Source organism: Lycorma delicatula, chromosome 2, assembly GCF_047948215.1.
Source record: "Lycorma delicatula isolate Av1 chromosome 2, ASM4794821v1, whole genome shotgun sequence".
In the NCBI taxonomy this organism is placed as follows: domain Eukaryota; kingdom Metazoa; phylum Arthropoda; class Insecta; order Hemiptera; family Fulgoridae; genus Lycorma; species Lycorma delicatula.
Window position 1 is genome coordinate 124,213,248 of NC_134456.1, and position 12,277 is coordinate 124,225,524.

General features: G+C 30.0%; 1 protein-coding gene across 3 annotated transcripts in view; it reads left to right on the forward strand.

Annotated features, from left to right (window-relative positions):
• Positions 1-12,277, forward strand: part of Fs(2)Ket (Importin subunit beta Fs(2)Ket) — a 77,179-nt gene that overhangs the window by 9,001 nt on the left and 55,901 nt on the right. For all 3 annotated transcript variants that reach the window (XM_075356199.1, XM_075356202.1, XM_075356200.1), the window contains exons 2-4: positions 3,404-3,462; positions 6,243-6,425; positions 11,574-11,774. In XM_075356199.1, coding sequence (XP_075212314.1) covers positions 3,404-3,462; positions 6,243-6,425; positions 11,574-11,774 — 443 coding nt within the window. The remainder of the gene's footprint in view (positions 1-3,403; positions 3,463-6,242; positions 6,426-11,573; positions 11,775-12,277) is intronic.

The following is a 12,277-nucleotide window of genomic DNA, read 5'->3' on the forward strand; positions in this document are numbered from 1 at the left end:
AGAGACTGAATGTTAAACTCTATATCGGCCCATTTTCCACCGAAATCCGATGACTACTTTGTTTTTAAATAAAGTTGTAGCTGTGGTGGCGTTAATACGTAAGAACCAATTAAACACACACCTTGTATATAAAATAGATCATGTTTTTAGGGCAGTAACGATCATTTGAAACTTGTTAGATTTTGGGAATGCCATCCCATTAATATAAATATTTCATGTTGAAAGATAAAATATATTCTATTCACTTATTTGCAGTTTAACTTCATGCATGCAAATTTTTTAAAACTGGTACTGTTTTTTTAAAATTGGTATTTGGAGGTGTTAATAAAAGAAAATGAAGGCTTGGTTTAGCAGAGGGTTTGTGACTTGTTTGATGACATCATTGAACTTTTTCTTTCCTTAAAATTTCTGTAAGCTGAAAATAATTTTAAACATTATAAGATTTCTTATTTTTTTGGTATACCTTTATGATGAGCAAAATGGTTTAGGTTGTTTAAGTAGATAGGTGGGTAATATGGCTCAAACTTTACATATACAATTTTTTTTATTTATCCTCCTTGAAAATATGGCAGTGAAAAAAGAAGAGGTTGAATATCTCAGATTTTCAATTTTAAATTAAAGGGATAACTTAGTAATCTCTTAAACAACATTAATACATGGTTTACTTTTTTCAGAAGATAAAACACATTATTAAAAAGAACTGTTCTTATATTGCTATGTAAAATTTTTATTAGTTGAGGGGGTTTTAGTTTTTCTTTGGGAGACAATAACTGTGAATACCTTTTAAACATTTTGAAAAAAGTACAGTTGAAATATTGCAATATTGTAGGGTTTGTTATTTAAGTATTGATGTGTTCTTGCATTATCCAGGTCAAAACCTGTTGGGACAAGAATGTTTAATCTACATTTTTTACTTTTTTAAAGGTTAGAGTATTTTAATTACTGTTAATTAATGGGAAGTAGGAGATAAGAAGCACAAGGTAGGAAAGTACTATAAAACCTGCTTTTTTCCTTAGATAAGTGCCTTTGGGAAGAAAGGTTCTGACATTACAGCATTCTCCTCTACTATTAAGGGAAGAATAGAAAGCATGAACACTATCAGGGACAAGAATAGCCGAATATCATCTATTGGTTTTTTAATTTTTTTCTGAGGATAGGCTACATTCTTTAAAAGGAACAGTTGAATGTAACAAATTTCAATATTTTTCTAATTGAGGCATATTGCTAGGGATATAGACCTAAGACCTTGTAAAGCAAGAGTGCTAAAGCTGCTCTATGATGTGCTTTTTAATTAATTTTTTTTTGAAGGAGTAACAGTCATTGAAAAAAATGGATGCTTCCATTACCATAATTCTTAATTTTTATTAATTTAGTAGGGGATTAGAGGGTGGCAAGGGATTAAAATCTTGGTCATAATTTTTTATTTAAATATTTTTCTTGTGACTTAAAAACAGCTCTCATTTAAAGTTTACTTAAATTAAGAATTCTTGTGTTTATGATTTTTATTTTCTTTAAGCTAGAACAAATTTTGAAAAAAAAATCAATTTTTGTTAAAGAGCTGGTTGGGTAGATTCCTGTGGGCACACTGGTCAAAACTTCCCTCATCTAAAATGAAAAATAATTTTGTTTTTCTGAATCCATTTACACAAATAATTTGAATATATCTTCATCTTTTTCTGGAGGTTTAAGGGAATTACATGAATTTTAATCTTTCTGCTCAAAGTAAACCTCTCTCTTTCAGTAACTGAGAGCAAAATTTATGTATGTATGCTAAATGGATTTCTTATGTCAGATTTTATTCTGTATCTGTTAATTACTATTATTATTATCATCATCATCATCATCATCAAGTAGTACTAAAGAGGGTGACATTATGGTGGGGTTATTTAGCCTACACTTGGGAAGGAGAAATTTTAAAAACAGATTCTAGTTCTTGAGATTATCTGGAGAAACACTCTTGCTTTTGTGTAGTAGTGTAAATTTAGTAGTAATGTATTTATTTGCAACTAGGGTTATGTTGTAATGTTGCAGAGTAGTTCTTTATGTGTTCAACATAGTAACAGTTTGCCACTATTTCTATTCATTATTGTGATGATGATAGATAAGATTAAACTGCATTGATATTTTCTGATAAGGGATGATTTAACAGATGTGAATTAATGATTTGCTATAAGTTAGGGTACTTTTATTTTAAACTTGTGTATCTGTATCATTAATTTATGGTAACAAAAGCTGTTTATGAATACCGTTGGCTACTTTCCAACCACAATATTTCTTATAAATAAGTATTTATAAATATTCATGGGTAAATATGGGAATGAGGATTGTTCAGTTAATGTCAGGAAATTAAGAAATAATTGTCATCTGGTTACAATGCTTTTCATACATTGGAGTCCAGTTTCTTCTTGTATTCTAGTTATGTTGATGTTTGCAAATTCCATATTAATATATTATTAACAATGCATAATAAATGTTAAGATATCTTTAACCTGTTCAACCTAAAGGTGATAATAATTAGCAATTGAGCTGTTGTTATTAGTTAAAAGAAAATATTGCATTAATTCCTCCACCACAAATAAAATCCCTATAGATGAATTAGCATTTATGAGTGGTGATATAAACACTAAAAAGAATAAATGTTTTTTAAGCATAACAACCCTCATGTAACAAACTAATTTCCAATATTGTTTTTCAATAAGTATCTGATATGGTACAATGTGGTAATATCAATGTTCTTATCACATCTTTTATTTTCAGTGATAGACTTTTAGAAAATATTATTCCCTTTATTTCTATAAAATTATGTTTACAATTTTAGACTGAGCTATTATGATAGGAACTTGTATTTTAACTTAATGGAGCACTACCCCACCACCAATCACTTCATTCACCATCCCAACCCACCTGCTTTATTCATCATCTGAATAGATCATTTCCTGACTGGTGGGAGATGTTATTGTTCTTGGATATATTACGTGTGGCCAACCAAATCACCTGATATGAATCCTACCATTATTTTTTGGATGCCCAAAAATGTGAAAATGTAAATTTTTTACAAAGAATTATTTGACATCATAGAAATAAACACTTTTAAGAGTGCTTAGTAATGCAGGCTCACCTTTAACTTATTAAAAGGAAATTTGTATTAAATCACTTTTTAATATAAAGCACTGATATGGGGAGCAATTTGTATATAACAGGGTTATGTGATTATTTTGTAACCTCATATGTCAGTTTAACTGCCATATGTGTAGTTATTTATTTCATAACTATGATTTATTTTTATAGATGCATTATTTTACTGTGAACCCTCACTAAGCAGTAGACATTAAAATACTAAAATCTTTACAGAATTATAGGTTTTGAAACTAGGTTAAAATTTTAATTCATTTGATTTTTGCAGATAAAAATGAGTTAGAAGCAGCACAAAGGTATCTTGAACAAGCAGCACAAACAAATTTGGTGAGTAAAATATTTTTTTTGCAATGATAAAACAATTGTTTAATAAACTTAGTTAACATGTATTTGATTCATGATTAATAGCTTGCTAACACCTCTTGTAAGTAAGTTTATGCTGGATTTGCTTCAGAAAGCAATAAGTTTCAATTAAAGAAAAAAGTATTTAGCTTTTTGTGTTTTGCCTTAAGTTAGCTGTGAGAATATGTAAGCAAACACAAAGTAAACAAGTATCTCCAATTTTTATCTTTTTTTATGTAGATAAAATTTAAGAATCATTAGCAAGTCATTATATATTTTGGTAGTTTTATTCATTATAGAGGTGGTTGTTTCTATTATTTTTGGCAAACAAAAACGAACTTTTCCTTCATCCAAAATTTTACCTAAAGAGTATTTTCTTAATTTCTTTTAAGATTACTGACTATGTAAAATACAATTAAAAAAAAGATTGAAGTGTACAAAAAATAAAGTCCTTATCTTATTGTTCCTTTATTTTTAAATAAACTTTTTTTTATATTGTATTTTACATTGTAAATACTGAAAATGTATTCTTGATTTAAATTTTTGTAGCTGATTAAAATTACCCATGAACACAGAAAGTCCTTTCTAGGAAATTGATAATTACGTACATTTTAGTTTAAATTAATATATACAGTGAATATTGTTATATTGACCTCCAAGGAACCGACAATTTTAGTAAATGATAACTGATGGTTAGGTAGGTTATTTATTGGTACTACTTTAATATCTATCTACACAAGTATTGCAATATAGTAATATAATAATCATCAAAAATAATAATTTATTTCTGTAATAAAATAATTAAAAAAAAAAAATTGTGATAATAAATACAAATATGGTAGAGTAAAATAAGATGGAGAAAAATTGTAGAAATTACTTTTTCTGCAAAAAAGTCTATTATTCTGCTCATTTCAAACATTTCATTGTAATACAGTTTTTGAAGATTCTTTTGTAAATCAAAACACACTCTTTGTTTCTTCATTAGCAATTTCTGTAAAACTAAGAAACCGGCTAACTAAAACTTTTGGAAGATTTGATAGGTTGATGTCTTCATTGTTGTCGCTATTGTTACCTTTGTTGTCACTACCTAAGTCCCTGTCTATTTCTGCTAGTACTAAAGCCACTATATCATCTGTTAAAGTTTCATGTGTTTCTAAATCTTTATCAACCTCTTGATAATCTTCAAACAATGCATTTGACGATTGGTTTTACAGACACTTGTCCCATTCCGCTAAAGGTTCTTCTCATGCGATGTGTTAGTAACATCGCCAGCCTGTGGTAAAAATCCTGCATGTCAAAAGCAATTTTTTAAAGTCAGCTGAGAAATCTAATTCCATGATCATTCTAACATAATTATAGTATCCAGAATAGTTATTTGCGTTTCCTTTTTAGAACTAAATCCCGTATCATTTGTAAAATTAGTTGTTTTTTTTATAGTAGCAAAATAGCCATTTTTTTAACACATCAGTGGTGGAGCTGCTGAGGCTTTGCTACTTATTCCCCCAACATAATATCATGACGCTGATGGAACTGTTGTATCCAAGCTGAATGAAGTTCATGTGGTTTACAGAATTTTTCAGTTAAATTGTTTGCCTTATTTTGCAATATAGGGCTGTTAATAGGGATATCACTAGCCCTCTGGTATTTAAACCATTTTAACAGAGCTTGGTCTATATGATTATCTTGACTAATTTTTTGATTTCATAGAATTTTGTTTTAAAATTCTCTTAATTTTTTCACGGTTCTTCAAAATCACCAATGTTGTTGAATGACCTTCGCCTAATTCTTGGGCAATGTCCTTATTAGTTTCACCATTCTCTGACAAATAATGTGTGCCTTTTCCTCTATTGTGAATTTTTCGCAAAGTCGTAATTAAATCGCTATTAAATGAATTGCAAAGGATATGTAAAATAAAATACAATACCTGCATGATATGGTACGCTCACAGCAAAACATTAATAACAACTAAATGTGGTTGCATCAGTTTACAACCACAGGAAGAAGAAAAAAAAACAAGAACTATAGTGCATATGCAGGTAAACAGGAAAAGGTGACTGATTTTAACCGTTAAAATATTTTTGTAACTACAATGTAGATATACTACATTGACGAGTCACTTTCGTCTGTCAGTGATAAAATGTTGCATTACATTTGAAAAAATGTCATAATAACCAATATGTCACTACAACTGATGTAATTATAATCAGTATACATACTGTATTTATATATTAACAGCATACCAAACCAACGAAGAGGAAGTTTTTGGTCATTATAAACGATATTTACTGGTATTAACAGCATACCATACCAGTCAAGTTTTTGGTCACTATAAATGATATGTAATGACACATTATTTATAGTGACCAAAAACTTGGCTGGTGACATTGGAAATAATGATTTCCGATGTCCACTATAACTGATACTGTATATTATGTATATATATATATATATTTTTTTTTTTTTGTTTTCTTTTCAGTGACAGTTTATGGAGTAATTGTCATTGGTTTTAAGATAAATTAGCTGCTACATTTTTCCCCGAGGAGAAACAACACCAGCTTTCTTTAACAGCTTACTAGCCTACATTCATTTATATCCATTAATGTTAGTTTTTGTGCCTGTAAAAGTTTTTTTTTTACTATGCTTATTTGCACAGCATTAAAGAGAAAGGTTTTTCAGATGACCACAGGATAAGGAATCGGCATTTAATTTATTTGAACAATATCATATGTTTGTCTTGTTAAATGTACTGATTTTTTTTTTTTAAGCCTGAGTTTGTGAAGACATTGTCAGACATTTTAAGACATGGAGGGAACAGCCCTGTGGCAAGAATGGCTGCTGGTCTGCAGCTTAAAAATACTCTTACAGCAAAGGATGCTGATGTTAAATCACAGTACCAACAGAGATGGTTGGCTTTTCCAGACGAAACTAAAGCTTACGTCAAGAAAAATGTATGTATATGTATCTATGATTATTGACTTAAGTTTTGAATGTTTCATACAGCTTTAGAAATTACTTTTATTAGTTTGTAGTAAGAACTATCACTACTTACTTAGCAGGTACTGTTGGTACCTGCTAAGGTATTATTTATTTCTTTAATAATGATGAAAATACTGCAAATTAAATTTTGATTTATGCAAAGTTTAAAATATCAAACAGTTGCTGAAGAACAATTATTATTGTTAAAGGGCTACAGTATTGTTCATAGTGAGATGAGATGTAAAGTTTCAATATTGCTTTCATGATCTAGAAAAAATGTGATTATTTACAAGATCTTTGTTGTGACATGTGGCTGAAATGGTTTATGGTTTGTCTAATTTTTTACATATGAATTTTTATAAATATTTTGAAAAAAATAAACTTAGCTAAGTCATCAGCCCAAAAGTTTTAGCAGTATGCAGGTAACTAACCAATTAAAACTGAATGTTCTGTGTGTTTAATTATAAAGTAATGTGTAAGTATTATCATAATGATTGTGGTCTTATTGATGGCATTTTTATTTGCTTCATTTTCCTTTATGTTCAAGATTTACTCCTTGAAATGTTTTATCTTCTGGAACTAACAGAATAGTGTTACAGAATAAAATATGCTATCAGTACAATATATTTTATACATCAGAATTTTTACGTTGTTAATTACAAATCATGCATCTGTACTAAAGTTATTCATTCAGTGTGTGCTAATCACCCCTAAAATATCATTGCTTGTAGTAATTATAAATAAAACAATGGGATAATTCTTTAAGTATTTTGTTAGTATAGTGAAGAATGTTGGTGTACTTTAAACTGGAAAAGTTATTTAATGCATACTTTTTAAATAACTGAAAATTAAGATTTGTCTGATACAGTTGACTCTATTTGATTTAGTGACACTATCTACAGAAGGAGGATCTAAATTGCATTAAGAGGGTGGGGTGAAAAGTTCCAGGCCTCTCACAGGGATGGAGTTACTAACTTTTAATTGCTTGACAGCATCACGTGATTCAATTCTTCAATAGTTTACAATAAGATTTTCAAGCTGCAACACTTAGTATAGTTTTTTGTCCATCAAAGTGGAGAATTTGGGTATTTTGTTTTGGAAAACGGAAGAAGTTAGAAATTCATATAGTGATTTAATACTTATTAAATATATGACATTGGGAGATTCTTCTCTATCAAATACAATAGTTAAATGCTGGGCAGAGTTTAAAATGGGTCAAATGTGCACTAGCAATGAACCATACAGTGAGATTCTTCTGATGTGACTGTCAGAAATGATAAAAAAAATAGCATAAAATTGTTTTGGGTGATTGACAAGTGACTGAATGAGTTAGCAGAGTCTTTTTGTATGTCAACAGTATGCAAGCATAATATTTTGCATGAACATTTGGGCATAAATTAGCTGTGTGCTAGTTGAGTCGGGTGACAAAATGGCAGAAAAAAAAATGGGTTGAAAAAGATCAACCTGCTCCAAAAACGTGAAAATGGCTATTTGAAAAATTATGGCAACTGTTTTTGGATGCACATGAAATAATTTTCATTGATTATTTCTTAAAAAGTGTGAAACAATAAATTGTGAATGCGGCCCTCTAACAGCATCTCAGCAATGAAATTAAAGAAAAACGTGACTGCATTAGGCAAAAAAGTGATTTTCCATAAAAACTCACACTTCAATCAGTGCAATGGCAAAAATCAAATTATGGTTCAAATTGCTCCAACATCCCCCATATTCACCTAGTATGGCTCCCAGTGACCATCACTTGTTTCCTAACCTAAAAAAAATGTTTTGGAGGGAAGAAAGTTTTGACCAGTAATGAAATTATGCAGCCATAGATTGTTATTTTAAGGGCATTTGATAAATTGATGACTCAAACTGGCATAATCATTCTTGTGGAACTCTGGGCTAAGTGAACAAGCTTAATGATAACTGTTGAAAAATAAACAACCGGCCTGGAACTTTTCACCTTGCTCTTATATGAATGTGTGATGTGACTAGTTAGAAAAAAGTTTCCTTCTTTTTATTCTCAGCTGAAGGAATAAATAGGATATCTTTAGCTCACTAACAACTTAGTGAATAATATGAATGTTTGAAGTAAAGATGATTTAGTTATTAAAAGATAAATTATATGTAACCTCAAGGTAATGTTGATATTATACATTACTGGCTAGAACCAATGTGATCTAATTTGAAAACCATACACCTATGTACCATGCATGGGCAGTGAATAAAATTTGCAGCATATTAAAGTGTGTGTGTCATAGAATTTCAAATACCGCCACCAGAGTGCAGTGCTAGTACTCAAGCGTACCCTAATCTCAGCTGGAAACAACCTGGCGTTTATGCAGCAGATGATATTTTGTGTTCTACAATTTAATAAGACAGAATTCGTAATAACGCTTCAGCATGTTTTAAAAGCATTTCAAGATCCACCATTGCATAAAAACATTCATCACTGGTATAATCAGTTTGCATAATCAGGATATTTATGTTCATTGAAGCATCCAGGATGACCCATGCACTTCAGAGGAAAATGTTTAAAGACTTCAAGACTTCTTAGAAAATCATGAAAGAGTCCATTCATTGCACTACTAAAGAACTTGTGATCCCTCATATGGCTCATTCGGTGTATGTTAAGACGTGACTTGGCATTTCACACCACACTAGTTACAACTGATACAAGCTGTTTAAGTGACAAAAGGAAACATAAAGATTTCTGTGATCTAGTTGATTTAGAAAACGAACATTTCATTTAAGCGGTAATATTTCACTTTATAATGTTTGCATATAGGGTCTTGAAAATCCAAATAAGATTGTACAGCAAGAGTTGAGATTTATAAAAAATTAATTTTTTTTGTGCAGTATTGTTTATGGCCTTTGTTTTCTTTTTAAGGAAACATAGTAACAGGGCATTCTTATCTGAAATGCTGCAGGACTGGCTTTTTTCCCAACTAAATGAAAACTATGAAGAATTAATTTTTCAGCAAGATGGAGCCTCACCAAATTGGTCCAACCAAGTTTGTCAGAACTGTAAATGAAACATTGCCATAGTGCATTGAATAAAATCGTCAGAAATTAATAAAAAACATTTAAACCTGAGAGCCCATGTTTAGGACTATACTATTGGCCCATAAGATTGCTAAACTTTTTGGCAGTTTGTGACTTTTCTTGTGGAAATATGTAAAACAGTGTTTGTATCTCAGCATTACCTGCTGATTTAGATAAGCTAAGAACTAGGTTCACAGCTAACTTAAGTTACCGAAGACTGTCTGCAGTGCCTTGCAGAAGAATTTTCAGCTATCATCTTTGTTATCCATGAAGCTGATGGATGGTGTAAAGAATATTTATAACTTATTCATGAAATTTTAAACATTTTTTAATAATTGTTATTTGTCTTGTAATTTTATTGTGAAATATAGTTGTTTGAAATGAAATTGGTCCATTTTTTATGTACACTTAATTTCTGGTGTAAAAATGGATTTTTTCTGATATAAAAAAGTAGAAAAGAAAAGGAGACTAGTGGTAATAATTAAAAAGGATTTTATTCCTGAAGTTTTTTCAGTATAAAATGTGTTTTCTGTTAGTCAGGGGGATATTTTAGCCGGTCATGACTCAGTTTGATTACCCTTCCAAGGAGCAAGAAGGCTCTGCCCCTTTGATTTCGCTGTGATCATTAAACTCATGCTTGTGAGAATAATGATAAATAAAAATTAAACCCTGTTTATGTTATAAAAAAAATAAGTTTATTGTAATTTCTTTAGAAGTTTGAATAATCTAAGAATATGGGTTTCAAAACAGTCTGCTTCCATCTTGAAAATATTAATTATAATGGATACCTGCACTTTGTACAAGTAAAAATGTATTTTGCCTGTTAGCATTATCCAACAAATACCACTAGAAAGTGGCCATTATCCAACAAATACCACCCACTAGAAAGTGGCCGTACTACATTTTTCATTTTTTAAAAATATTATGTTTTTCAGTCTTTTAACTGGAGGCAGGTGTAGCCAGTAGCATCGCACATACAATAACAGTGACTGTTTTGGTTGAGCTGCCGCATCATACACAGTTCTTATTAAAAATCAAAGTTAAAAAACCCAAATTTGGTTTTTAGATAATTATCTGAATGGTGTTTACAAACCCCAATCTGTGAATATTTCATTTATAGTGTAGTCAGAAATGGGTAAAATCTATAATCATTGTTGAAATTTTTTTTCCTTTTTCATCCCGTTCAGAGTTGAATTTTGAAAAATTTAGAATTTGGTTTTCAGATATTTGAATGAAAATTACACACATCAAAAATCAAGTTGATATCTTCATTTGTTACAGAGAAATTAAAAAAAAATGTATATTTCATTATTACTTTATTTTAACCCTTTAAACTAGAATTTCAAAAAAATCCTTTTTAAAACTTGATGCTTGGGCATATCATAAGAACATGTATATAAATTTTCATCAATTTATCTTCAGTTGTTTTTGTTGGATGTTGATCAGTCAGTCAGTCTGGACAAGTTGTTTTATAAGTCCAGATGTATATATATATAATCTATGTATAAATTTTGACTCAAAAATTTCTAAAACTGCAATAATTTCATTGAAATTTAGATATGCTGTAGTGGTATATCTGAAGTTGGGCTGAAAATTTCAATATCTGAAAATTTGATGATCGGTTGTCATTTGTGAGTTAGGCTCAATTTAAGGTTGTTAACAGACAACATAACTTCCATTTGAGATTATGTTGTGGCTTTGTATTGGTGTGTTTTTCATACACGCTTGTGCAGTGAGTCATAATGGTGAGCGAGTTGAAACTTGATGCTTGTGCATAGGTTTTACTTGTAATAATATAATTTTCTTATAAACAGAAATTATATTTTAATATTTAAATAAAAAAAATTACTCCTCTTAGTTTTTCATTTAAGTTTTGTATATTTCTAGTGCAAAAAATTACACAAAATAAAATTCAAGTGTCTTCTTGTAGAGAACTGTGCAAGAATCGCAATTCTTGCAAGAATACAAGAATTTTTTATGCTTTATTTTAGTTTTAATAGATTGTAAGGATTTATAATATAATAAACTTTGTGATTATTAATGCATTAATATTTTTTTTTTGTTTTTGTTAACAGGTGTTAAGTGCTCTAGGTACAGAAAATAATAGGCCTAGCTCTGCAGCGCAGTGTGTTGCATATATAGCTGTAGCAGAATTGCCAATGGGACAGTGGCCAGAATTAATAGGGGTCCTTGTCAGCAATGTCATTGGTGGTAGTAGTACAGAAATGATGAAAGAAGCCACATTAGAAACAATTGGCTATATCTGTCAGGATATTGTGAGTTATACTTTCATGCTAGTGTATTTACGTACTTCTTGTGCTTATCCATATCATTACCTATTTTAAATAGTTGTTAATTAATCAATTAATTTAATAGTTGTTACCTTGATCTTAAATATTGCATGTAATTTTGAGGCCAATTAGTTCTCTTGGTAATCATTTGTTGGATTTAATCTCCGATTCAATTTTCAATTATGATAAATGATTTTGCACTTGTGATTTTATTTATATTCATTTTTAAAATGTGAGTTTAAACATATGTTCAAGAAAACACTTTTTTGTTATATATGTTTTGAGCAATTGGTGCACATTTTTATAGGATTAATACAGTGACTTCAATATACAGAATAGGTGACTTACCTATCACTACAGGTATTTACAGGATTGCATGCAACCTGTTACTCTTTCATCAACCTGCATTTGTATTTTGATGATGACCCACACCCTCTTATCAATATACAACCTGATTTAGGCTGCAGGCTACTTTCCTGTTAAGCAGT